The sequence below is a fragment of the Arabidopsis thaliana genome, chromosome 4 (genome assembly GCF_000001735.4).
Source record: "Arabidopsis thaliana chromosome 4, partial sequence".
Lineage (NCBI taxonomy): Eukaryota > Viridiplantae > Streptophyta > Magnoliopsida > Brassicales > Brassicaceae > Arabidopsis > Arabidopsis thaliana.
In genome coordinates this window covers 17,583,741-17,608,300 of record NC_003075.7, presented here as the reverse complement: position 1 = coordinate 17,608,300, position 24,560 = coordinate 17,583,741, and the positions used below count along the sequence as shown (strand labels likewise).

The 24,560-nt window shown below is 35.7% G+C and overlaps 9 protein-coding genes and 1 long non-coding RNA gene across 18 annotated transcripts; 5 read left to right on the top strand and 5 right to left on the bottom strand.

Annotated features, from left to right (window-relative positions):
- Nucleotides 1-1,250: 1,250 nt before the first annotated feature.
- Nucleotides 1,251-2,763, top strand: AGP18 (arabinogalactan protein 18). Of its 2 annotated transcripts, none has more exons than NM_001342442.1 (2): nucleotides 1,251-2,109; nucleotides 2,289-2,763. In NM_001342442.1, exons 1-2 carry the CDS (start codon nucleotides 1,360-1,362, stop codon nucleotides 2,373-2,375), a joined length of 837 nt encoding a protein of 278 aa, NP_001329215.1. In that variant the 5' UTR covers nucleotides 1,251-1,359; the 3' UTR covers nucleotides 2,376-2,763. The 2 variants fall into 2 exon arrangements, with proteins under 2 accessions (NP_001329215.1, NP_568027.1); NM_119909.3 differs by having other exon boundaries at nucleotides 1,377-2,109; nucleotides 2,289-2,715.
- Nucleotides 2,764-3,356: 593 nt separating this feature from the next.
- Nucleotides 3,357-4,207, top strand: AT4G37445 (calcium ion-binding protein). Of its 2 annotated transcripts, none has more exons than NM_119908.4 (4): nucleotides 3,357-3,413; nucleotides 3,523-3,637; nucleotides 3,731-3,791; nucleotides 3,879-4,207. In NM_119908.4, exons 1-4 carry the CDS (start codon nucleotides 3,383-3,385, stop codon nucleotides 4,155-4,157), a joined length of 486 nt encoding a protein of 161 aa, NP_568026.1. In that variant the 5' UTR covers nucleotides 3,357-3,382; the 3' UTR covers nucleotides 4,158-4,207. The 2 variants fall into 2 exon arrangements, with proteins under 2 accessions (NP_568026.1, NP_001328280.1); NM_001342441.1 differs by having other exon boundaries at nucleotides 3,504-3,637.
- Nucleotides 4,208-4,214: 7 nt separating this feature from the next.
- Nucleotides 4,215-7,116, bottom strand: AT4G37440 (uncharacterized protein). Of its 3 annotated transcripts, none has more exons than NM_119907.4 (6): nucleotides 6,945-7,116; nucleotides 6,272-6,691; nucleotides 5,439-5,755; nucleotides 5,280-5,333; nucleotides 4,711-5,189; nucleotides 4,215-4,637 (listed from the first exon to the last, which is right to left on the bottom strand). In NM_119907.4, the coding sequence occupies exons 2-6, from the start codon at nucleotides 6,652-6,654 to the stop codon at nucleotides 4,455-4,457; spliced, it is 1,416 nt and encodes a 471-aa protein (NP_195460.1). In that variant the 5' UTR covers nucleotides 6,655-6,691; nucleotides 6,945-7,116; the 3' UTR covers nucleotides 4,215-4,454. The 3 variants fall into 3 exon arrangements, with proteins under 3 accessions (NP_195460.1, NP_001078507.1, NP_001328103.1); NM_001085038.1 differs by having other exon boundaries at nucleotides 4,215-4,632; nucleotides 4,707-5,189; nucleotides 6,945-7,079; NM_001342440.1 differs by having other exon boundaries at nucleotides 4,215-5,189; nucleotides 6,945-7,097.
- A 546-nt stretch (nucleotides 7,117-7,662) lies between these two features.
- Nucleotides 7,663-9,274, top strand: AT4G37435 (MADS-box transcription factor-like protein). The gene is made up of 7 exons (NM_001342439.1): nucleotides 7,663-7,859; nucleotides 7,988-8,035; nucleotides 8,188-8,203; nucleotides 8,314-8,406; nucleotides 8,514-8,575; nucleotides 8,684-8,783; nucleotides 9,130-9,274. The coding sequence occupies exons 1-7, from the start codon at nucleotides 7,675-7,677 to the stop codon at nucleotides 9,184-9,186; spliced, it is 561 nt and encodes a 186-aa protein (NP_001328728.1). The 5' UTR covers nucleotides 7,663-7,674; the 3' UTR covers nucleotides 9,187-9,274.
- A 68-nt stretch (nucleotides 9,275-9,342) lies between these two features.
- CYP91A2 (cytochrome P450, family 91, subfamily A, polypeptide 2) lies at nucleotides 9,343-11,191 on the bottom strand. Its single transcript, NM_119906.3, has 2 exons — nucleotides 10,175-11,191; nucleotides 9,343-10,089 (listed from the first exon to the last, which is right to left on the bottom strand). The coding sequence occupies exons 1-2, from the start codon at nucleotides 11,057-11,059 to the stop codon at nucleotides 9,472-9,474; spliced, it is 1,503 nt and encodes a 500-aa protein (NP_195459.1). The 5' UTR covers nucleotides 11,060-11,191; the 3' UTR covers nucleotides 9,343-9,471.
- AT4G37432 lies at nucleotides 9,372-11,328 on the top strand. Of its 2 annotated transcripts, NR_142399.1 has the most exons (2): nucleotides 9,372-10,113; nucleotides 10,525-11,328. It is a non-coding gene; the product is annotated as an other RNA (long non-coding RNA). The 2 variants fall into 2 exon arrangements; NR_142398.1 differs by having other exon boundaries at nucleotides 9,372-11,328.
- Nucleotides 11,329-13,152: 1,824 nt separating this feature from the next.
- AT4G37420 (glycosyltransferase family protein (DUF23)) lies at nucleotides 13,153-15,305 on the bottom strand. The gene has a single exon (NM_119905.2). The coding sequence runs from the start codon at nucleotides 15,176-15,178 to the stop codon at nucleotides 13,412-13,414; it is 1,767 nt and encodes a 588-aa protein (NP_195458.1). The 5' UTR covers nucleotides 15,179-15,305; the 3' UTR covers nucleotides 13,153-13,411.
- A 75-nt stretch (nucleotides 15,306-15,380) lies between these two features.
- Nucleotides 15,381-17,529, bottom strand: CYP81F4 (cytochrome P450, family 81, subfamily F, polypeptide 4). The gene is made up of 2 exons (NM_119904.2): nucleotides 16,578-17,529; nucleotides 15,381-16,150 (listed from the first exon to the last, which is right to left on the bottom strand). Exons 1-2 carry the CDS (start codon nucleotides 17,451-17,453, stop codon nucleotides 15,521-15,523), a joined length of 1,506 nt encoding a protein of 501 aa, NP_195457.1. The 5' UTR covers nucleotides 17,454-17,529; the 3' UTR covers nucleotides 15,381-15,520.
- AT4G37409 (uncharacterized protein) lies at nucleotides 15,390-17,532 on the top strand (the record flags this gene model as incomplete). 4 transcript variants are annotated; one of them, NM_001342437.1, is made up of 3 exons in its annotated part: nucleotides 15,906-15,985; nucleotides 16,730-16,821; nucleotides 16,923-16,936. In NM_001342437.1, the coding sequence occupies 3 exons, from the start codon at nucleotides 15,906-15,908 to the stop codon at nucleotides 16,934-16,936; spliced, it is 186 nt and encodes a 61-aa protein (NP_001328431.1). The 4 variants fall into 4 exon arrangements, with proteins under 4 accessions (NP_001119131.1, NP_001328431.1, NP_001328430.1 ...); NM_001342436.1 differs by having other exon boundaries at nucleotides 16,607-16,821; NM_001125659.1 differs by having other exon boundaries at nucleotides 15,390-15,985; nucleotides 16,607-17,532.
- Nucleotides 17,533-21,858: 4,326 nt separating this feature from the next.
- Nucleotides 21,859-24,309, bottom strand: CYP81F3 (cytochrome P450, family 81, subfamily F, polypeptide 3). The gene is made up of 2 exons (NM_119903.4): nucleotides 23,336-24,309; nucleotides 21,859-22,739 (listed from the first exon to the last, which is right to left on the bottom strand). Exons 1-2 carry the CDS (start codon nucleotides 24,203-24,205, stop codon nucleotides 22,104-22,106), a joined length of 1,506 nt encoding a protein of 501 aa, NP_568025.1. The 5' UTR covers nucleotides 24,206-24,309; the 3' UTR covers nucleotides 21,859-22,103.
- Nucleotides 24,310-24,560: the final 251 nt, after the last annotated feature.

Sequence of the window (24,560 nt, the reverse complement as noted above, 5' to 3'; positions counted from 1 at the left end):
TTAAGTTTATTCTGACACCTCTTTTTTTAATACAATCTTCTGTCTGCTCTGATTGACAGCATTGATACCATGATCATATAACCGTTGCATGTTTCTGAAATCAATCTCAAAATAATTGCTTCATAGTAAAAAATGATTACAAGATTCGAGTTTCATTTATTATCGTTATAACACTCACTGTCTCATTCGTCAAAGTCTTTAACAAAGTCAACGAACGACCATTAGCTTGGGCTTTCTCTCCACCGACGCGCCGCTCTCAGAATTTCCACTTACTCATTGTCTTTATATTCAAAAACTCAAAAAAAAAAAAGTATTAAGAATGGCTTAAGACCGAAACGTGTTTTCTCCTAGTCTGGCAAAACACAAAATAATAAATATAAGGAAACGCTTATGAATACTTTTCAATATTCTACATAAAGTCATTGAAAGAAGGATTGGAACAAAGTGAGAAGCAACAAAAAGAAATCAAAATCGTAGCTCCTAAGCAATACGTTTCTTCATTGGCAACGGTTTTGATTCCATTTCGACTCGAATGAAAAAAGGCCAAAGAGTATTCAGGCAATTACGGTGACGGTGGCAACAAATTATAGATTAAAACGAGCCAAAATAGAAGAAAGTGCCAACAAATCCGTGTGGGCACCAATCCAAAGTGGCAAAATCAATCAACCAGCTGTCCTCTCCCTCTAACTTCCGATCAAAGACTCTCTTTTTTTTTGTTTACGTTTTCTTTTCCTCATTCTCCTTGTCTTATTTTGATTGCATTATATTGAACTTGAGTTTAATCATTTTTCATTATTAAGGTTATTTATTTATAGACGCATGATGCATCAAGTCATAATAATTTCACCCGTGATGATCACATAATAATACTAATCCAAGACTCCATGTGTCGTACCCCAAAAATTTATCTCAATTATACTATGTACCTTATATTGTGCTATTTTTTTAACTAATAATTTCCCGACAATTTAGTAGTTGGAAATTTCTCGACCGTGTGATATAATCTATAATATAAAATATCATAATTATTAAACAATGATAAAATTTGTGAGCGACATTGGTATCAATTTCAAATCCAATTATTATGTTGACACAAGACTAGTGATTTATAGTATAACCAATTTAATGTCTAACGTAAAAACAATTACTATTAATTGATTTTCTATATCTGATCATATGTTCAACAAAACACATGCTAATCTACCCACCATTGGCGAATAAATTTATTGCAGAATATAACAGGAGAAAAATGCCAAGAAAAAAAAATCCTTATAAAAACGCACAAGAAAAAAGTAAAAGAGCTATTCTGTAAAATAAAAATGAAAAAAGTATTGAATCCTACATTAATAGATACAGGATATGATGTTCTGTTTCTCAACGGCTACATCTGTCTGTGATCCTTTTTTAATCCAACGATCCAGATCTCTCCTCATCGCCTATATAAAACTCACTTCTCTTACATCAAACAAACAACACGCTTGGTTAAACTCCATCAGTACTTTAACCATCACTTCAAAGTTCAAACTCTTTTTTTTTTTTTTGTTTGATCCAAATTTTAACAAAATTATGGATCGCAATTTCCTCCTAACAGTTACATTGATCTGCATTGTCGTCGCCGGTGTCGGTGGCCAATCTCCTATCTCTTCTCCGACCAAATCTCCCACCACTCCTTCTGCTCCAACTACTTCCCCTACTAAATCCCCCGCCGTTACTTCTCCCACTACGGCTCCGGCGAAAACTCCAACTGCTTCGGCTTCTTCACCGGTTGAGTCACCAAAATCTCCGGCTCCTGTTAGCGAGTCGTCTCCACCACCGACACCTGTTCCAGAGAGCTCTCCTCCGGTTCCTGCACCAATGGTTTCTTCTCCAGTGAGCTCTCCACCGGTTCCAGCACCAGTAGCTGATTCTCCTCCAGCTCCGGTAGCCGCTCCGGTTGCTGATGTACCGGCTCCTGCTCCAAGCAAGCATAAGAAGACTACAAAGAAATCGAAAAAGCATCAAGCTGCACCTGCTCCGGCTCCGGAACTTCTCGGTCCACCTGCACCACCGACTGAATCTCCCGGACCTAACTCCGACGCTTTTTCTCCCGGTCCTTCCGCCGACGATCAGGTACATTAGCTTATATCAACAATGTTGATATTTATCTACCGTCACAAGTTCGAGTATCAATGTTAAAAATAACCAATGAGACATTTCAAAACAGTGAACATAGATTTTCAATTTTTGTTATATTGATTTAGTAATTACATATTCGATTAACTAAAATGAAAATATGGAATTGAATGCAGAGCGGAGCAGCGAGCACAAGGGTGTTGAGGAATGTAGCGGTGGGAGCGGTTGCAACCGCATGGGCCGTTCTCGTTATGGCATTCTAAATTATTTATCATTTCACCTCTGATATTTTTTAGTTTTTATATTTTTGACCCTACCATTGTCTCTTTCTTTACGAATTTGGTAATGAGTATTATTTAATTGATTATACAGTTTGTTTTCTTTTATTTTATTTATATGGAAATAATAAGAATTCATATCTGTCAGTGATGAAAATACTGTTTTACACATTGATTGTTCTTTTCTTTTGCAGACAAAAGTCCTTTAGTGATGGGTCCGAGTTCTTTATTGAAAATGACACATTCAATTTTAATGCAGAATTATGGACATTTACTCTAAAATAAAATGTTTGTGTAAGTAACGTCTATGTAACAATAAGCAAAGCAGTTACATAATTTGTTTTAGTCTTTTAAATGTTTAAAGTGTTAGTAAATCAAATGTTGATATTTACGTTTGAAACCAATTACATGTGTTTCTTTAAACAAATATTTACAATTGGAGTATAATTATGCGAGAATGAAAGTGTCAGCTACTTAGTTGGATCTTAGTCTTTTATAATGTGAAGTTGGTAAATATTTATTGAATTCATATCTGATACCCAACTCAAGTGGCCAAGTTGCTATAAATGAATTGTCTAAAATTTATTACTAAACATGTATAGATCCAACCAATCATATAATACAATGCTTTTTATTGTACCTTTCAAATAGCTAGATTCATATTTTTGTCTTGTTCCTTAGAGAACTAGATTTGAAAAAGAAAAAAATTAATGGATATCTAATATGGTAGGCAAAAAGAAAGTGAGAATAGAGGACAAGTCATATTCCCCATGCTTTTATTAAAAGTACATTACTCAACTGTGAAGAAATGGCTAAGATTTTGTAAGTAAAGCACAAGTTATACTTGAACCAAGGTCTTGTGTAGAGATTCAAGATTCTTGGCTTTGCAAAGACACAAACCCACCAAGCCAAGTCTCTGATTCCACACACCAATACAAATTTGTATATAAACATAACATTTTCTTCTTCCTAAAGACTAACTTCTAGACAATATGGGTAGTTCAATGGGCTTTCTCGGAAAAGGTTTTGCAATTTTTTAACCTAACAATTATCGACTCAAATCGTTATATAACCGTTTTGACAAATTTTCGTCCTATATATCTTTCTAAATAGATTTCGATATTTGGCCTAGGGGTACCACCGACGCAGATGATGAATATGGTAATGGGTTCACTCTACAAACAATTTACCCAAAAAGCTATCAACAACTTCGACGATTTCCACGTTGCTGTTTTAGACATCTTTAAGTAAGGATTGTTTCATTATTTGATCATTCGAAAACAATGGTTATGTTGGCCAACATTTTTTTTTTTAAAAGGAATTTTATCTATTGAGTGCAGCAACTTCAACTCGGCTTTACCAGGCAGGCACTTCGATTTCCCAACCCCGGACCAAATAAAGGTGAGTCCTCTCCTCTATCAAAATCACACAAAGAATCTTATAATAATTTCTCTATATTTTTAACACAATGTTGAATGATCTAAACAGGTTTGTTTCGCGCGGTGGAAGGAAGCGAAAGACGAAGAAGAGAAGAAAAAATTGTTCATTGAGTTCATGTCAAAGAGCGTGAAGCCAAGTAAACTCGATGATGTCACTATGATCACCGGAATAGTATCTCCACCGGCGGCAATGGCGGCTAAGAGAGCAGGAGAGAATGTTCCTCAGTTAAAATTAATCAAACTTATACCTGATGTTATATTCGTCCCTACGGTCACCATTTTAGCCATTGTCTCTGCCAAACTCTCTAGACGAATGTATTTGAAATAGTGTTTTAACTAAGCTTTCTTTCTTTTCCAAACAAAAAAAACTTAGCACCGACAAGATATAAAACATGATTGATTGATAATACAAAATAGAGAAAAATATATACACTCTAAATTATAGAAGTAAAGTTCAAAAGTTGATGTAGTTTGAATATATTGTTGACATGAAGAATCAAAACACAGCCACTATAAATATTTCTTTGTACTTTAAAGGCTTAAGAGTTAAGAATATCTTAGAATGAACAATTTTTACTTTTTAACACAAGATCCGATTAGTTACTTGAAAGTTTCCAAACCTTCTTCAGGATCTTCTTCGTAACCCGGCAGAGCCTGACCTTCGTTTTCCTCGCTTTCTCTTCCTGTTGGAAAACCTAGAAGCCATCACAGCATTAGACTTTGGCTTCTCTCTTGAAACCCGACGCCTCTTTGGGTTACTCTCTTCCTTCGTAATGATTTCACGATTGCGCGGTGTTCTTTTCCTTACCTGCGTTGTGTTAGAATGGCATATGAGACCAAAAGGGTTTAGCAAAGTTACACTGAGTTAGCGGAAAACTTACAGGTCTTGATGGACCTTCCTCAATTGAAGCTTGTTCTGTCTTCACTAGATTCTTATCGGGAATAATAGATTTCCCTTCCCTTCGCTTTGATGCTAGAATCTCAGACAGTAAAATATCTGTTGTCTCGTCGTCTTCAGGTGAGACGTGATGAGATGAAACTGAAGCAGATTTCACCGGTTTTTCTTCAGAGATGATCGATTTCTCATCTTCGTTTTTGATAGCCAGCAGGGGCTTTTGTTGTTCTGAGCTGGTGTATACATCAGCAGCTCCAAGTGGATTCACTGTGTTAGCCAGAGGGAATATACTTGGATTTTCACTCAAAACCTTGTCTACGCGGATCTTCAAGTTACGGGCTTCTGACTTTGCTGCTTCAATTTTCAAAAGTATCTGTTCCAAGTACGCATCGCCTTCTCTAAACTCGAGAGGCGGTGTCTCTTCAGAGAAAGCTGTCTCATCCTTGGCGCTCTTATTCTTCTTATCTGATGACCCAAGACAGAAAATATTTTATAAGATCAAAGTTTTCAAAAGGAGTAATATCATATCATAGTTGAGATTTTAGAACACCATACCTAGGTTGCGGGAGTTGTCATTAAGAGCAATATCGGCCAAAGATTTCCGACAATCTATACAAAGATCAGAAACAATAAGATAAGAAATTATTAGACAAGTAATGGTAGATGAACATTAATCACGACCAGAAAGACAAGAACACCAAACTAGTTCCATACCATAATAAGAGAAGAGATTATGGTTTGATGCATAGGATGTAACATCAGCGGTCTCTTCAACTCGCTTTCTCGTTTTCCTCTTCATGAGTCGGGTTTTCTGAGTATAACATGGAAGAGGAGGTAAAGCCTTTACTCCAAGTTCTTCTGATTTGACATTTTCTAACTCCAACTTCTTGGCTTGGTAATATTCTTCAACTTCTTTGTCGTACTTCTGTGCTTGGTTCTGAAGTTCTTTGTATTTGAGTTCAATCCATTTGCAACGCCACATTAAAGTAGGCTGTACAAACCTCCTCCAATGATCAGTCAGCTTCCTTTTTCTGCCATAAAAAGGAACAAACCATAATAATTACCGCATACCATTCACGATATAGAGCAATTCTTCTCCTGACTTCCTTAAAAGGAGATAAATCAAAGACGCAGCTAGCTAAGTCGTAGTAAAGTAACACACAAATTTAAGTCCTTTCAGAATCAATCAAACAACACATAGATGGAACTGATAGTGTTCAATAATAAGTAACAGTAAACAAGGCTACCAAATCCATGAAAATCTACAACACCAAATTAAGCTACAGACGTTTTTCTCATTAGTACAGGAACCCAAGTAACTCCTAAATTTCAGTCTTTTAAGAATCCAGCAACATAGAGATGGAACTGATAGTGTTCAATTAAAAAGTAAAAGTACACAAGCTACCAAAACCATCAAAATCTCTACAAAACCAAATTAAGCAAGAGGACATTTTTTTCTCATTCTGCTATTGGTTAAACACACAACAAACCTTCATGGAAACCATTAAGATAAAAGACTAAATAAGAAGCGTGAGGAAAGAGCTTACCTCACCCAAAGAGGAAGTGAAGTCTCATTACAAATCATGGAGTCAACTTCTTGATCATTCTCATGTTCAGAATCCGTTCCACCAAACGAACTCGAATATCCATCAGTCCCATCATCACACCCTGAGACTTGAATCTCAATGTTATCATTGCATTCCAATATATCAACCTCGTCCTCGTCGAACTCTGCAACCTCTTTTTTAATAGAAGCATCAGCATCAATATCATCACCACCACAAGGAAGATCCTCAGTGACATCTTCTTCAACATGATTATGAAAACTATGGTCCTCATAGTTACTAGTACAAGGCATATCTTTTGGTAATTCCCCAATCTCCTTATTGACTGAATCATCCATATCTATCTTCGATTCCTTCACCTCCATACCAAAATATCCTTTTTATTTCTTCTCAATTAAAACCCTAGAAAAATCCGGAATCAGTAGAGTCATAAAGAACTAAACTTGAAATTGAACAAATTTTCGAAAACTTTCATCACGTATCCATATGCGTCGAATTGGAAAGAGAAAGTGAAGAAGAACACGAATTTACACAAAACCCTAATGTAAAGTTCGAAGCTTGATAGTCGATGAGATCACAATTTCAAATGCAAAACAACAAAAACAAAAACCCTAAGAAAGCTTTAACAGATAAAAGAGATAAAAGGAATAAATACCTAATCGACTTAGCTCGCCGTTTCCGACAAGGAGATGGTAGTAGATAAGTATTTTATAATCGGCGGTGAGAAACACGACGGAGAAAAGACGGAGATCTCATAGCCACCATTATCGTTAGGTGGTCGAGGCTTTTTCTTGTGGGGGAGAGAGAGAGACTGTTTTATCTTACACAAGTGGGGTCCATTATCCTCTAGAGAAGGATTTCTTTCCCTTTTGACCCAATTTTTTTTATTTTTTTCATTACATATATTTGGTCAAAACATTTCATTACATATAGTATTTGGTAAAAAAAATTCATCCAGGACATAAATTTTGATAACACAATTCATATATGGGATGAAATGGGCCACTGAGCCATAATAAATGAGATTTCTTATCCAAATTCATAATCTAATGAATATAACATTTACTTTATATTATAAATATATTAATTATTTACTTCAATTTATAAAATATATGTGCAATAGATAATACCCATTTATATATCTGGAGAAGAAAAGATTAACTAAGAAAACTAAATCTTTTGATTGACAAACAAGATTATGGTTCTATGTTAATTAATAAATTTATTTAATTTAAAGTAATTAGTAATTTTGATACAATTTAATGGAAAATCTACAAGTTTAGCCATAGAAAGTTCTTTCTCATAACTATATAAATAAACTTATAAAAAATATTTTGAAAGCTAATTGAGAAAGAGAAAACATTGTGAAAAGAAGACAAGAAAAAATGGGGAGAGTAAAAATACAGATTAAAAGAATAAATGATAGGCAACAAAGAAATATTGCATTCGCCAAAAGAAAAAATGGGCTTTTAAAGAAAGCTTATGAACTCTTTGTTCTATGTAATGTACCAGTTGCTCTCATTCTTTTCTCTCCTTCTGGTAAACTCTTCGTCTTTTATGCCAAAGAGAGGTATATTATATTAATAAATTACGTTTTCATTTTCTTCTTCTTCTTGTAGCTCCAATATTTTATTATTTCATCATATATATTATTACTATCATCTGATATCAAATCATCGTTATTGTTCATGATTATAGACCCGAAGAGATTATATGCAAGTTTCTTGCTCGGGCTGTACGCACACGGTAAATTCATTGTGTTAATGCATGCATTTATATATAAGAACATAAAGTAATAGGTTTGTTTAATTTTATTGTATGAGTTCTAATATTCTTATTTTATACATATGCATGAACTCCTGATATTGTACTCGGTTGGTCCATCTGATCGAACACAGCCTCCCTCATGAACCGGTAAAAAAATCAAAACTATCTAACGGTTAATTCATCTCGATTTTCGTATAGTGATTTTGTTTAACGTTACCTAAATTTTTTGTTTTTCTTGATTGGTATGGAGAATCTAGAATATACAACGGTTGGTCATGCAGATGCGTTCAGAAACCAAGTGCAGTGACGAGAGTCTTGACGATGGGCTTCGTTATCTAATTCAACCAAAGGCATGTTGATTAAAATAAAATAAAAATCTCATGATTTGGCAATATATAGGTATATAAACAAAAAAAAGTTAAAGTACTTATGCATGCTTTTTTTTTTCTTAAAATAGGAGATCGAAGATGAGATCGAAGAAGTCAATGCACGACTGGCCGAAGTGGAAAAACAATTGGAGTAAATATCTTATTTTATAGATATGCTTATTAAATATTTCTAATAGACATGGATAATGTATTTTTGGATAAATCGTTAATATTGGTTTCTCTAATTTTCTTTTTTAAGGCGTTTCCTGGAAATACCAGATCAGTGGGAATCACTAGCTGAACTTAAACGTCGAGAGGAAGATTTCCAGAAGACGTTGGATATAGTTCAATCTCGGAAGGTAAATTTATATAGATAACAATGATTATTTATGAAAGTCACAGTTAAAGAACAACAACGAGCATTTTAGTCACGTATCATTCACAATTCACATACAAAATTTTCAGTTTTGACATGATTCCGATTATTAATTATTGTAAAAAAGTCTAAATCTTATGTAACTAGTTAGAGTAAACTTAAATGTAACTAGTTAAAATGAAAATTTATCCATTCGTTAAAACGCAATTGCTAACATTTTTAGTATCTTATAGAAAATGCTAGTTAGTTTAAAATCATGTTATTTTATTATTCTGATACGTATTTTAAACTGATTATTTGCTTATTGCTAACTTTATTTTTCATTTCAGCGAGATTTGAAGCCTGGAAATTTCGTCAGTGGAATAAAAAAATTCTTGAGGATTTAAGCAAAATTAATTTTTATATCGGAAAATAAGCTTTGAAATCGTTTGTATAAGAAAACTGCATCTTAGTAAAATAACATCCTAAACTCAATTTTACTGGAATAAATTATATATATATAAAAAGTATTTTATGGAGATAATTTAGTTAACAATAAAAAGAATCTAAATTATCTATTATTTATTTGTTATTTATGAGGCAAAGATTCATTTTATTCATCTTTATCTTAAAGATAATTACCAGTTACATCCAATAAGTTATTTTTTCTTTTTTAACCTCTACTCATCTTATTAGAGTAAAAGCTTTGACATAATGGGCCTAGGCCTACACATGGCCCGTAAAGGATCCATCTTACGCATACCCAACCCAGTACTCTCAGACATATCCATCTCTTCCCCTTTCACATTCTCCCATTCAAAGCATTGAATCAACGATCCAAGCGCCAATGTCACAATCCTCTGACCTAATCCGGCGCCGGGACAAGTTCTCCGGCCATTCCCAAACGGCATCAGCTTGTAAACATAGTAATCGCTTCCGCATCCGTCATTATATCGATCTGGATTAAACTTCTCTGGCTCCTCCCAAATCTCTGGATCTCTATGTATAGCCCAAGCGTTAACCATCACTATCGTATCTCGCGGGACGTCGTAACCTCCGATTTTCATGTCGTCCGTCGGTGATCGAGGGATTAGAAACGGCGCCACCGGAAATAGCCGGAATGTTTCGGAGACGACGTTTTGGAGGTAAGGAAGCACTGCGATGTCTGATTCGTCGATTAGTCGATCTTTTCCGATCTTCTCATCGATCTCCGATCTCGCCTTCTCCAGTACTTCTGGATTTCTCAGTAGATTCGCCATCGCCCACTCTAATGTCACAGCGGAGGTCTCAGTTCCGGCGAGCATCATCGACTTCACAATTTCAAAAACAATCAGGTTAAAATCGAATCTCACAATTCACTTCATTGAAATCTCACAGAAGTTTATAGAATTTTACCATCATAAGGCCTTTGATGATAACGTCAGTGTAATACTCAGGTTGTTGTTGTTGTAGAGAGATCAAATGATTGACCATTGTGTTACCTTCTTTATCTCTTCTACATTCATCTAACAAACGCTGCAAAATATCATCCATTGATTTGCCTATAGCTTTAACTTCTTTCTCGAATTTGTTTCCGAATAGTTTTAGTATTGGTAAGTAATCAGCGGAATGATTAGCGCCGCTATACATGGCGATATCGTAGACTAGCTTCTTGAATAGCTCTGCTTCTTCTTTGTTGTTGACGTCGTCGCCGTAATATCTCTTCCCTGTAACCATTCTTACTATGTTGTTGAATGTTAGATCAGATAAGAGCGGTTCTAGCTCGATGTGAGTGAAATCGTTGCTTTCGTTGGAGGTTTGTGTGTAACGTGAGAGGCGTGTGAGCATCCGTAAGATCTCGTCTTTGCGGATGTGTTGGAAGTTGATGAGACGGTGAGAGGAGAGAATCTCTTGGGAGCAAATGCGGCGGAGGTTACGCCAGTGGTCGCCGTAAGGAGCTGTACCAACGGTTGTGTGGTTGTATGCGACGTATTTGGCGGTGAGTTGGAGCGGCCGGCTGGAGAGAACGATGTCGTTTTGGCCGGTGAAGGATTCTTGGGCGAGAGAAGGGGATGTTATGACCACGACGCGTCGGGAGCCGAAACGGAGGGAAAAGATTGGGCCGTATTGGTTGGAGTAGCGTTGGAGGAGACGGTGGATCGGCGGTTTCATGAGGTGGAGATGGCCGACGAAGGGTCGTGACGGTGGTCCTGGAGGAAGGTTGAAACGTTGCGTTTTGGAGTAGAGAAATTTGTAACTTATTACAAGAAATAGAAGAGGGAGAAGGATGAAGTATAACATTTTGTCTCTCTCTTCTAGTTTCAGGATGTTTGTGTTTTTTTCTACTTGTGCGAGGATTTGGCTTATGGTTTGTTTGTTCTTTTATTTATAGAGAAAATTTTACTCAAATCAAAGTAGTGATGTCATATCTGTAACGTGACAATTAGTAGTGGAACTTGAAAGTTGTGCTTTTCGTTTTAAAAGACCAGAGGAAAAAAACAAAAAACATCTTCTACGATTTCGAGTTCTCCATATTATGATTATCATTTCTCTCAAAACTCCATTATTAAGTTAAATAAAAACTCTGAAATTTGTTTCTATGTGCTCGTCGAAGATTAAAGATATTAACCCATGCCAGCTTGAAAACAATTTTTTAACCTTTCACATGGAAATTCGAACACATGCAAGTTTTCACGTTTTCCATATAAATCAATCTAATTCAAAACTCCACCAATAAAGCTACTAAACTCAAACTCTAGAATTTCTTTCTTTAATCTTTTCCATATGCTAGTCTCGGAATAAAGATACTCGAACCAATACAACTTGGCAACCATTTTAAAACTTTTTAATATAGAAATTCGAAAACATTCAAATTCGTGATGTGGGATTAAATTCGGATTCACATATCAACCACTCGTCCACTACCATTACTATACATAATATTAATTGACCATGTCTCAAAGGCGCAAAAGTCGAGAATTGTAAGAAATTGTTATATTGCAATTTGTTTATTTCTTCATTGTTTATGACTTTTATTTTCTTCAATTTTCATTGTTTATTAGTATGACTTGGGGAATATTCGAGTTTACTATTAACATCTACGATTACAAAGAATTTGAAGTTTAGCTGATGATTGTATAGAACTATTCCTTCCTGCAAATATAGAAGGAAAAACAAATCTTAAAATCAATCATAGATGAGAGACACCTTCCCAAAATTCATTGTTAATGTTTGTTTGTGTTGTTTTGACAGCGTTAATTGCTCTCAACTTGAAGCATATATGTATTATTAATTGATAAAATTATTTACTTTATATGAAACGTGCTAATAAGTAGTAACAACCACTCAGATTGTGATCAAGGTGTAAAAGAAATTGATAACAAAAAGAAATCGAGGATACTACAATCGTGTTCACTAATCATACATCTCTGTATATGGAGTAATACTATAGTCGCATGGTGTTTAATTAATTAACAAAGAAAGTTATTTATTTGATCAATTAAAACTCACCGAACAATAAATAGAACTCATCTCATAGATCGATATCTTTCTCTTAGAGAATTGGACTAGGAGAATATATGAAACGTGCAAATCACACTCCCATGCTTGCTGCGATCGAGGTGCTTATATGTTTTTAAACATAAAATCAAGAATTATTCAACCGTTTCATTCATACATCATTGCGCTTAGATGATTTTCCGTGAGGTGTTCATAAATTGATTTAAAAGAAAATTATTCTATTGAATCAAAAGTCACCTAAACAGTAAGACAACTCATATTAGAGAATTTTGAAAGCATATCAATGTTGGAGGCAGAAGAAGGAAACAATAATATATTTTCTTGTGGTCGTGAAAAAAAGGTGTATATATATGTATGTGGTTTCTTATCATACTAATTGGAATCTACCGCTACAGAAAGAAAAAAAAAAGAAGAAAATTTGTCACTAACAAAAACAAAATTCTGTCATATAATTGTTCATGTCACATGTGTACGATGCATTTGCGAATCATATTTGATCACATGTCTGTTTTTTTTGACAACTTTTAAAGTTGCGTACACGAGTATGGTGATGTACTGATGTTGAATCACATCATTAAAGCATTTCTTTTCCACCGCTCTTGATAACATTCTTTTGTTTGCTTTGCATTTTCTTCATCGTACGTTTTCAGTTAGTCAACTATTCATATCCTTTGAAGTTGTTGTCTTCTGAATTTTATTGATGAGGTCCAAGATGGTTAAAAGGTTTATAATTACGTAAACTATTATCATCGCACCAAATCACAGAAACTTATACGTACGTACGTTTCCAATCTTCTTTTTTTCTTTCTTTCTTTGAACTCATAAAATACATTCATTGATTAGAATACAATGATTGTTACAGATAAGGTAGCCAGGCCTCTGAATGTACCTTTTTATACTTTACTTTTGTCTTGTATCACGAAGAAAAATTATATTTTGAAACCGAATTTCAGATATTTTAAATGGGACATTGGGATTACTAGACAAAAATAACTCTAGTCACATTTCAAACTATTTTGAGTTCCGTACTTTCACCTAACAAAAAACTTCAAACCTGTTCACAAAAACAGAAAAAAAACTGTTACCAAAACAACTATGCTATTAACAAAAGAACCCATCTAATAAAAAAAAAAATCATCTCTGCCATGCCATCCTATAACCGTTTTTAACTGGGTACCCAAACCATTTTCTGGTTAATATCTTCAATCTCAAATCCTCGACTTCACAAAACTTATGAGCCCATCCTTCCGGTTCAACGGGCCTAAAGCCCAACCCAGGAGTTCGATCTCTCGACTTAGGATTAGAGACTCTAGTCCAATCCACCACGTAAGCCGACACACGCCGTTTAAACTTGGCCTTGAACTCTTGCCACGCTTGGTACTTGTAATGGTTCACCACTCCCTCCTCCGTGTCCGCCACGCGCCACTCGTACTCTCTCTTCAAACCGAAGTGGTGGATGGCCGTGTAAAGCGAGTGCTCTACCGCGCTTAGCCGCACGATCGACTTGTGCCGTTGATCTTCTTCTCGTCGACACGTGTAACCTTGTGTCACACCTCCACGTGGATGCTTTGTCTGATTAGACGGTCCAAACTCGTGTGATTTAAACGACACTTGTCCAATCATGCTCTGATCCGACGGTAGAAGAGACCTAATCATCTGATCCGACGGTTGTGATTGTTTATCCCAAGCCGGAGAGAAGAGAAACTCGTCTACGTCAAGATACATCATCCAGGTGCACGTATCGTTTCCATACACCGCCGCGTGGGAGAACCCAGCCTCTTGGGTCTTGGGCCAGATCCATAAAACTTTGATGACGTCATATTTTTCACTATTAAGCCCTTTAACGACGTCGTTTAACTCATCGTCGCTACCGTTATCGTATATTATGAATCTCTGTATTCCGATCGCCGCGTGATACATCACCCACTCTCTCAGATACTTTGCTACATTGTACACCATCGTCGTCGCGCACAATAGCGATTTCTCACGTGGTTCCACTAACGTGCGCTTGGGGCTATAATACGCCACCGACGGGACGGTCTTTGTCTCTTCTTTACCGGTTGCCACCGCCTCAAGGTAGATTTTGACCGGAGTATCGATCGTTATGTTCGGTAATGAACATCGGAACACCTCTTGGACCGAGCTAGTCACGGCGGTTCTAATGGCTGTATCGGACTCCTCACCAAACACACACCGAAACGACTCCGGTGGTTTATTGGAACCTAATCCACGGTTCGGCCCCTTGACTAAGAGAACGACGTCGGTTTCTGTTGAAATGGCTTCGAAAACGACGAAATTCCATAGAGGGAGATCAGGCCAACGTGTTTCCGGCGAAAGTTGGAACCTTTTCGAAGAGGCGAGGATCGGAGTCGGAATTGGATGGTGGTGGCGATAAATTCCGGGAAGACTGCATCTGAATGATGCACGGTTTGAGAAAGGGAGAATCGCGGCGAATCTCGCCGTGGATTTCTCTCCGTTAGGGTAAAAACATATGTAATTCTCTCCTGGAAACGGCGGTGGCTTAGCTTTCTCCTCCGGTGAAACGATCACTAGAATCTCCCATCCTGGCCAGAGAACAGCTTCGGCTCTGATCCTACGTGAACCGTTGGATAATTGATGATGATTTGAATCTTGAGTGTTGATCACGTAACTAACGAATCTTGATTTAGCTGGGCGTGTCGTGGCAAAGAAGGCAGCTCGATAAATCGTGTTGGGGGAATAATAAAGAGAGATGAAACCAAAGAGAGAAAGAGAAACGAGGATGAAGAAGAGTGTGGTTGTGTGTGCTCTGTAACTTGTCTTGTGATGGAAGAATTGAGAAGCATCGTCTCCTGCTCCGGCGATGGATTTTGGTGTTAATCGAGGAGAAGAAGAAGAACAAGTCTTGAAGGATAACGTCATTTTCGATTACGTATCCAACAATCTTCTTTTGTAGCCATATAAAAAAATCCATCAATTTTTTTTTTAGTTTTTGTATTTGTTACATTATGTGAGTCTTTTCAATTCTGAAAACAAAATTTCGACAACCAAAAGATTGGATGAAGAAAGAAAAATTCATAACCCCATTAAAATAGCAGGAAAAAGCTGACGTTAATCATGATTTAAAATAAAATAAACACACTTTTATTGGTTGATTTTTGCTAAATATAGCATTTTATTTCAATATATTCGCGCATTACACTCGTAGTCTTGGTTACACAACATAATGTAACAATTTTTCCATTGAAAAATACAAAAACATAACTAAACTTTCGTGTAGGCCGGGAGCTTATTCATTATGGGTCGAGTCTTACACAAGGCTCGTAACGGCACCATCATACGCATAGCCATCCCCGGACCCTCACTCATATCAATCTCTTTTTCGTTCACCTTTTTCCAATCAAAGCATTGAATTAACGATCCTAACGCTAATGTCACAATCTTGTGCGCTAGTCCAACACCGGGACATATTCTCCGTCCGCTTCCAAACGCTATCAGCATACGAACATCATCTTTTTCTCCTTCTCCACCGTTGAACCTCTCAGGGTTAAACCTCTCCGGTTCGGTCCAAAGATCTGGATCTCTATGTATCGCCCACGCGTTCACCATTACCATTGTGTCACGTGGCACATCGTATCCTCCGATCTTGATGTCTTCTGCTGTTGATCTTGGCACAAGAACCGGCGCTGCTGGATGTAGCCGGAGTGTCTCGGATACTACGTTTTGGAGGTAAGGAAGGTTTGCTATGTCTGATTCTTCGATCAAACGGTCTTGTCCGATTATCTCGTCGATCTCTAATTTTACTTTGTCCAAAACTTTTGGGTGGTTCAACAAACTCGCCATCGCCCACTCTATTGTCAAAGCGGAGGTCTCTGATGAGGCAACCATTATACCCTGTTTCATGTATCATAAGTGAGAAAACAGAGGATTTTAAAACGTGATTCATGCTAGTCTCACATACACGTACAAATTTCATTAAATATCATAGATTTGTTTAACTGCTCCAAAACGAATACCCTTAAAACTATACTAAAACATTGTATCTGAAATTTGAAATAATAGTGGAAATAACTTATCTTTTCAACCCAAATAAACCAGACCTAAAATCGAGTGCATAAAAAAAAAAAGCAAGAAACCAATTAGAAGCTCAACTTTTATAAAAATCTTTGTATAACTAGTAAATATAATTTTATATTTTTAAAAATCCTTAGAGACATAACTACCTTTGTAGCCTAAGGTTTTGTATAGTAATGATGTTGCTGTTCATTCTATTGAAGGTACGTTGTTTTAAAAATACATATGAATGTTTTTGATTCGTTACCAGCATTAAGCCTTTGATAATGATGTCAGTGTAGTACTCAGGGTCGTCCTGTTGCAAAGAGAGCAAGTGATTAACCATAGTGTTACCGTCTTTATCACTCTTGCACTCGTCAAGCAGACGCTGCAACATTTCATCGATGACTTTTGCTGCAGCTTTCACCTCCTTCTCAAAGCTCCCTCCGAATATCTTCATGAAGGGCAAGTATTCTCCAGGATGCCTCGCGCCACTATTAGTGGTGATGAAAGTAAAAAGCTTCTTGAACAACTCTGCTTCTTCTTTGTCGCTGACATCGTCGCCGTAGTATATCTTCCCTGTAACCATCCTCACGATATTGTTGAACGTTAGGTCGTACAAGATAGACTCGAGCTCGACCTCTTTGCCGACACGGGCGTCACGTGAGAGTCTCGTTAGCATGCGCTGGATCTCCTCTTTGCGGATGTGGAGAAAGTTGGCGAGACGTTTTGAGGAGACGATTTCGAGGGAGCAAATGCGGCGGAGGTTACGCCAGTGGTCACCGTAAGATGTTGTTGCGATGGTTGTGTAGTTGTAAGCAATGTATTTGGAGGTTAGAAAACGAGGGCGGTTTGATACAATGACATCGTTTTGACCTGTGAAGCATTCTCTTGCCAGCGAGGAGGAAGATATGACGACGGCACGGCGGGAACCAAGTCGGAGGTAGAAGATTGGGCCATGGATATTGGAAAGGCGGTGGAAGAGACGGTGAACCGGCGGTTTGATGAGGAGGTGGTGGCCGAGGATTGGGAGAGAGTAAGATGGAGAGGGAGGGAGATAGTAACGCTGCTTTTTAGATGTAAAGAAGAATTTGTAAGCCAAGAGGAAGAGAGCTAAAGGAAGAATAATCACATAGTTAAACATTTTGTACTTCTTTCTTTGGTGATTGTCTCCGATCGAATGATTTGGTAATCTATTTATAGTAGAAAATTGAGTAATCACATCATGACATTTTGGTTTTAGCAAAGAGATACGACCATTTTATTTTGACGAAAATATATTATTATTTGCCATCAGGTTATTAAAACGTAATTACATACGTATGTCGTATAGTGGCTGGCTCTTCACTTCAGTACACTATCTCTTTGATTTTGATTTATTAAGAAAAAGGAACTGTTTTTGTATCTTCAAATTTTTTATTCTTTTATTAAAATCTATTGTTTTTTCTATTTTATTGTATATTTTATCAGTTAAATTAATAGTGACTTCCATAACAACATAGTTATATGTAAAAAAAAATAAAAAAAAATAGGTTGACGTTAATTAAAAATATTAAAAACCAACATAATAACATTAAACTATGTTTATTTTAAATATCATAATTATGATTAAATCAACTAATCATGATACACACGTCTACTTATTGACTAAAAATGACTAAAAATGTAATGTTTCATTTGTATATGATTGATACATTTTTATGCAAAAATGTGTTAAATTTATCACAAACGAGTAATGTTTTTATAAACAAAAATCGTTCACAAAACAAACAGTAACAAGTTCGGTAAAAAAAGAGAAGTTTGGTACGATAGAAATAAGCACATTTTTCTAAAGTGTAATAGTATCATTTAACATATATTATTAAATATTAAATGAATAAAACAAGAAATTCTGAAATAATTCAGAAACAAAAAAACATAAAATTTACTATTTAGTCTTTAATGTGATAACTGACCTTACCAAGACAGAAAATAAATCATATCTTTCAAATTTATCAGAAACAAATTTCGTCACGAGGAAAATAAAATCAAACTCTCTTCGTATACTTCTTAAAATGAATACAAATCATATATAAAATACTTTCTTAAAATGACATATAAAATACAAAGAACGTTATCTTAATTTACAGAGTTAATACATCATTCTTGGATAGTTGGATCACTATGTGATGTATAGTATTCGGAAGACTTGTGGAACATGATATCAAAACCAGAAGAGTGAACAATGAAATATCCACTGGAAAACTGAATTATTTTCGTACTGTGAAATCTAGGATAAAGATACGTCTCAACCTCCACGAAACTAAGGGTTCATTAGGATTATCTAACCCCCACTATCAACGACTCCCTCAAGCCTTTAGATTAAAATTACCTTTGAAAATCTTTGAATTATTGTATGCTATTATTACCTGGCAACACGTAAATCACGTGTTCCCGAAACCTAAGCTTGACAAAAGCTTTATGAATAATTTATTTTGATAAACCCTAAAATTATGAATAACTTATAGGAATACTGATTTTTTTATTAGGGTAACATATGGTTGATATGGTTCCACCACTTCTTTCTAATTGGTATTCTTTATTTTTTTCCAGATTGTTCCGGGTGTTGAAAACCCGTTACGTTGTTATTAGCTTTAGTTTAATAGTCCTCTTTATTTGGTAAAACAAATCAGAATTTTTTAGCAAAACAAAAAGATATGGTAGATATGGAACTTTCGTTTAAAAAAATATTGTGTGGGAAAACCGGAAAAGTTCCGATAGTAGTGCTAATAGGCGGCAACAAGTCACATTCACATGCTTGCTGTATCGAGGTGTTAATAAATTGGAAAAAAAAAACACAGGCTTGACACAAATTGAAAAAAAAAAAAACCTGCCAAGCCTGTTACACGTCAGGTCCAATTAACCACGACGCTAGCAGCAACATTAGGCATGTGGCCCAGTTGTCGCCATAAGCCATGGATTAGCCCATACATGGATACATGTATCATATCAGTTTTTTTTTTTTTTTTTTTTTTTTTTTTTTTGTTGGCTATCAGATTATTACCTCTAAATGTTTTTTTGTATCAAACGAGAAAAACATGAGATTTCACACAAACTCACTCAAGCTGACAAAAGAGATCAGGTTCAGCCATAAATTGTGTATACTAGATGAGTTCGAATATTGGTTCAACTAATTCTTTTTTTTTTTTTTTTTTTTTTTGTTCAACTAATTCTTTTTTAAGTAAGCATTTATTTTGTTTGAGTGAGTGTTCTTATATTGAGCAGAGGGACATATCGTGTCCGTGTTCGAGATGGAAGAATGGAAAGCACCATGACGCTTATTCAGCGACATTTTTATTTTTTTGAGTCTTTCAATCCTTCTTTGTAGTTAGATTATGCATAACACACCAATCGGGAGATTTTAACCGACTATCCTGTTGATCCATCTTGCTAATCTCTTCTGGTCATTTTGTTCCTTTTCCGTTGTTGTACACAAACTTCCCGAGCACTCACCGGTGGTGGGTTGTTTTAATATATTTTTTTTAAATGCATAATATATATATAGTTCATAGTTAATTATTCAAATTGCTTTCATGTTATTAATATTTCGTTTTTGTTGTGAATTACGAATTTAAATAACATAGAATACTAGCTAGAAAAAGTACTATTTTAACAATGAGCCAAGTTTATTTGATGTATGTTCAGTTGTTAATGGAGAAAATATGGCATGTTGTGTATGTCTTCTTTGCAATGATCCATATATATATATTATAATATAGATATCATGTTAGTCGTATTATTGGAATCACCGTATTATTATGGAAAATGAGATATAATAGAAGTCACATGATCCATGAGTTAACCCGACATATAATATTGAATCATTGCCAAGTCACCATGATTTGTTTATTCGGTTGGTGAAGAGATCTTGATAAATGAAAGATATATTGGCGTTAACCAAAAAAAGAAAGAATATATATTGCTTGATTGGTACCATCTTTTTTTTAGACGTTGATTATATATATTATATCATATATTATAATACCAATATTGATTATCAACTTCACAAACAAGAATTCTTTTTTAAAAAGCCTTCATAAACAAGAATATCATCTTTCACAAATACGGAAAATTAATCAACTGCGAAAAGAATTATAACTCACAAAATGATGTATTGAAAAAATAGTTTCACATGTGTCAATATAATATTTTGGGTGATTAATTTTTCAAATAAACGTTTATTATTTTCATATTTGCTAACATAATATTACGTAAAATTTAATATTTATCATATTAAATTAATGTAGATTTATATATTTCTATAGTCCGAATTAAAACAATCTCCAAAACTAGGCACATGATAAGGAAATCCAAAATTATGCACGAATATGTATATAGGCACACGTGCATATTACATATGAACTATGATTTATTATTATTATTATTATTATTATTATTATTTATGTCTGAATTAAATTACTATAATCGTTTAAATTATTTTGAAAAAATATAATAATAATGTTTATTACGTTAAGGAAGAATTCGACACTGGGAATACTTAGGTAAAATATATAAGATTACCTTTGTAAGTGTAACAAGCATAGTTCAAGAAATTTTTAAAAATATATGTGAAGAGGAAGGAAAGAGATGGATGATCGAGTGGAGGTGGAGGGAGATTGAGTTCTATAATTAAATGAATAAAATTTGAATAAATATATATACTTTACACCAATGTATTTCTATTTACCAACATTGTAATTGTAATTAAATGAATAAAATTTGAATTCTTAAAATATTTCTTTAATATTTGTGTTTATTAGTTTAAAAAAATAATTGATATATTACTAACCCTCATGATACACGTATTTGAATAGTAGTAAACACAGAATGTCACTAGTTAATGTATATTATCAGATATTTTTATCCTATTTTAGTATTTTTTTAGTCAAAAGAAGTATTTATGATTTGTTGAGAATCTCTAGCAAATCCACATGGTCTGAGTCTGAGATACTATATTATAAGAAAACAGTCGCTTACTGTGTTCCTGACTACTCTAAAAGAAATTAATGGCAAATGTGTTATCGTCTTGTAATCAACACAATATGTGATGGCCCGATGCCAGGTAATTGCATGTGATATTTTATCTGAACTAAGGCATTGTTAATAAAAAAAATCATATAATCTTTTCATTTAAGATAAAAATGTACAGATTTTTTAATGCAAAATTGGGAAGTTGTCTCTAACAAAACTCTCGTAGATGGGAGGAGATCAGAACTCAAAAGCAGGGCCAATCTGGAATATAGGTTTTGTTTGGGGTTTTTATATAAATTTTAAAACATGAGACCAAAATTTAAATTTCAGAAATAGTGATCTATTTTTGCAATAAAGATCTTAAAAATCTATGGAGGCTCTAGGCCCATATTATAATATATGGGCTTAAAAACTCTAATAGACATGTCACAAGCTTCGACTTTTGGGTGACACAATATGAGAAATGAGTGTCCCTCGCCAAAACAAAAAAATGAAGTTTATCAATTTTATGTATATATTGATTATATTTGTATAATATACTCATCTTCTTGCTGTAGAAATTTATCTGACATGTTTTGTTAATCCAAACCTTTATCATCCCGCTAACTATCTTAGAAACCATTAAAGAGAAACAAATCTTATAAACCATTACATATGGGCAAAACATTGGAATTTCATTTGTTCGCATTACACAAATATCCTTCGTTACACAAACGCAGCAAAATCTCACATCTCCATGCATAGAAAACAGAAAACTAAAAAGAACTTTAAGAAGAAAACAAACCTAACCTTTTAAATGGGCCTGAAGCTTACTCATAATGGGCCGAGATTGACACAAAGCAGATAGAGGTATTTTCTTACGCATTGCCATCCCCGGAGTCTCCGTCATATCGATTGCTTCGCCGTTGACTTTTTGCCAGTCAAAGCATTGGATCAACGAACCTAACGCTAATGTCACGATCTTCTGCCCTAGTCCGGCGCCGGGACACGATCTCCGTCCATTCCCAAACGGCATCAGCTTATGAACGTCTTCTCCTCTTCCTCCACCTTCTCCGCCATTAAACCTCTCTGGTTTAAACTTCTCCGGTTCGTTCCAGAGCTCTGGATCTCTGTGTATAGCCCACGCATTAACCATCACCATTGTGCCACGTGGCACATCGTATCCTCCGACTTTAATATCCTCTGTTGGTGATCTTGGTACTAGAAGCGGTGCCGCTGGATATAATCGGAATGTTTCCGACACTATGTTTTGAAGGTAAGGCAAGTTTGCGATGTCTGGTTCATCGATCAAACGTTCTTGTCCGATTTTCTCGTCAATCTCTAGTTTTGCTTTTTCCAAAGCCTCGGGATGATTTAGCAAGCTCGACATCGCCCACTCCAGCGTCACAGCGGAAGTGTCTGTTCCGGCGATCATCATGCCCTGTTTTACGCATAATTAACAAATCTTGTTAAACTAGAACCGTATAAATGTGAAACCATATTGATATATCGATTTTGAAAAAATGGGTCAGAATAGTTTCTACATAGTAGGAATTAGGAAACTAGGAATAGTCAGAATTGTTTCTACTTTTTAAGAATAAATTATTGTCCGTACTATAGACAGCCGCATGGGTCCCAAATCCTAAGAAATAACTTTTCAAGACCAATTCCGGTATGGTGTGGTCTATAGATACCACCAATTCTGTAAAACTAATCTTAAATCAAATCAATAGATGCCCCTAAATGGAATAAAAGTAAATAGACCTATTCGGTTTTACATTTCATAGCTGTACCTAGCTAACTACCTAATATAAAAAATAATTAAAGATATATTTTGCGAAAAACTTCAAATCCAAATTATAAAACTTTTAAAACCCAACCGGTTTCTATATTTGTGAACCACAAGATCTGAAGTTGACCAAAAAAACAGAAGATCTGAAAACCAAAAAAAAAACTGAATGAACCTAACTAATTGAACAGCCCTAGATCCCTTATATGTACTACCAACACTAATTTGCATAAACTCGTATATCTTACCAGCATTAGGCCTTTGATAGTGACGTCAGTGTAATACTCTGGTTCATTTTGTTGCAGAGAGAGCAAATGATTAACCATAGTGTTACCATCTTTATCTCTCTTGCATTCTTCAAGCAAACGCTGCAAGATCTCATCCATGGCTTCCGCAAGAGCTTTCACTTTCTTCTCAAAGCTCCCTCCGAACATCTTCATGAAGGGCAAGTAATCTCCGGGATGTCTCGCGCCGCTACAGTCGTTGATATCGGCGACGAGTTTCTTGAAAACATTTGCCTCTTCTTCGTTATGGACTTCGTCGCCGTAGTATCTCTTCCCTGTAACCATTCTTACTATGTTGTTGAACGTTAGATCGGACAAGAGCGGCTCGAGCTCGATCTCTTTGTTGACGTCGCGTGAGAGTCTCGTGAGCATGCGGTGGATTTCGTCTTTACGGATGTGGAGGAAGTTTGTGAGACGGTTCGAGGAGAGGATTTCCAGGGAGCAAATGCGGCGGAGGTTACGCCAGTGGTCGCCATAAGGCGCGGTTCCTACGGTTGTGTAGTTGTAAGCGACGTATTTAGCGGTTAGGAAACAAGGCCGGTTTGAGAGAATGATGTCGTTTTGGCCTGTGAAGCATTGTGTTGCGAGTGAGGAGGAGGAGATTACGACGGCACGGCGGGAGCCAAATTGGAGGGAGAAGATTGGGCCGTGTGTTTTGGAGAGGCGGTGGAAGAGACGGTGGACCGGCGGCTTGAGGAGGTTGTGGTGGCCTAGGATTGGGAGAGAGTAAGGTGGAGAGGGAGGGAGGTTGAAACGCTTCGTTTTGGAGGTGAAGAATAATTTGTAAGCCAAGAGAAAGAGAGCTAAAGGAAGGACAATCACATAGTAAAACATCTTTGACCTTTCTCTTCCTTTTTCTCTAAGGAATTTGGTTGTGATATGGTGTCAAGGAAATTATCATATTATTTATAGGGTCACCGGTCTAGAATGGGAACCATCCTGCATGGTGTGAAAAGGTTTTAATGATAAAAATGTCTATATATGTATATATATAGTTGTTATTATTAAAAGTTTAAAACCATACTACATCTTTCTTTACATTTGTCCCATATATATTTATTGCGAGTATTAGCAGATATTTCCATAAGATACTTTTGCTTTTACTCGAAATAGTATTAAATCAAACAGACAACGTGACAACTTTGAATTAGTGAAGATAAGCTAGCTTGGTTAAGAAAGATAGGACAAA

Bases quoted from the DNA above. Each gene is read 5' to 3' on its own strand.
- AGP18 (NM_001342442.1), top strand. From the start codon at position 1,360: ATGATGTTCTGTTTCTCAACGGCTACATCTGTCTGTGATCCTTTTTTA. The intron at 2,110-2,288 runs GTACATTAGCTT...AATTGAATGCAG, and splicing joins GTCCTTCCGCCGACGATCAG to AGCGGAGCAGCGAGCACAAG.
- AT4G37445 (NM_119908.4), top strand. From the start codon at position 3,383: ATGGGTAGTTCAATGGGCTTTCTCGGAAAAG. The intron at 3,414-3,522 runs GTTTTGCAATTT...TATTTGGCCTAG, and splicing joins AATGGGCTTTCTCGGAAAAG to GGGTACCACCGACGCAGATG. The intron at 3,638-3,730 runs GTAAGGATTGTT...TATTGAGTGCAG, and splicing joins GCTGTTTTAGACATCTTTAA to CAACTTCAACTCGGCTTTAC.
- AT4G37440 (NM_119907.4), bottom strand. From the start codon at position 6,654: ATGGAGGTGAAGGAATCGAAGATAGATATGGATGATTCAGTCAATAAG. The intron at 5,756-6,271 runs GTAAGCTCTTTC...TTTTTATGGCAG, and splicing joins TCACTTCCTCTTTGGGTGAG to AAAAAGGAAGCTGACTGATC. The intron at 4,638-4,710 runs GTAAGTTTTCCG...AACACAACGCAG, and splicing joins AGGAAGGTCCATCAAGACCT to GTAAGGAAAAGAACACCGCG.
- AT4G37435 (NM_001342439.1), top strand. From the start codon at position 7,675: ATGGGGAGAGTAAAAATACAGATTAAAAGAATAAATGATAGGCAACAA. The intron at 8,407-8,513 runs GCATGTTGATTA...TTCTTAAAATAG, and splicing joins GTTATCTAATTCAACCAAAG to GAGATCGAAGATGAGATCGA. The intron at 8,576-8,683 runs GTAAATATCTTA...TTCTTTTTTAAG, and splicing joins GAAGTGGAAAAACAATTGGA to GCGTTTCCTGGAAATACCAG.
- CYP91A2 (NM_119906.3), bottom strand. From the start codon at position 11,059: ATGTTATACTTCATCCTTCTCCCTCTTCTATTTCTTGTAATAAGTTAC. The intron at 10,090-10,174 runs GTAAAATTCTAT...GAAATTGTGAAG, and splicing joins TCATCAAAGGCCTTATGATG to TCGATGATGCTCGCCGGAAC.
- AT4G37420 (NM_119905.2), bottom strand. From the start codon at position 15,178: ATGACGTTATCCTTCAAGACTTGTTCTTCTTCTTCTCCTCGATTAACA.
- CYP81F4 (NM_119904.2), bottom strand. From the start codon at position 17,453: ATGTTTAACTATGTGATTATTCTTCCTTTAGCTCTCTTCCTCTTGGCT. The intron at 16,151-16,577 runs GTAACGAATCAA...TACATGAAACAG, and splicing joins TTATCAAAGGCTTAATGCTG to GGTATAATGGTTGCCTCATC.
- CYP81F3 (NM_119903.4), bottom strand. From the start codon at position 24,205: ATGTTTTACTATGTGATTGTCCTTCCTTTAGCTCTCTTTCTCTTGGCT. The intron at 22,740-23,335 runs GTAAGATATACG...TGCGTAAAACAG, and splicing joins CTATCAAAGGCCTAATGCTG to GGCATGATGATCGCCGGAAC.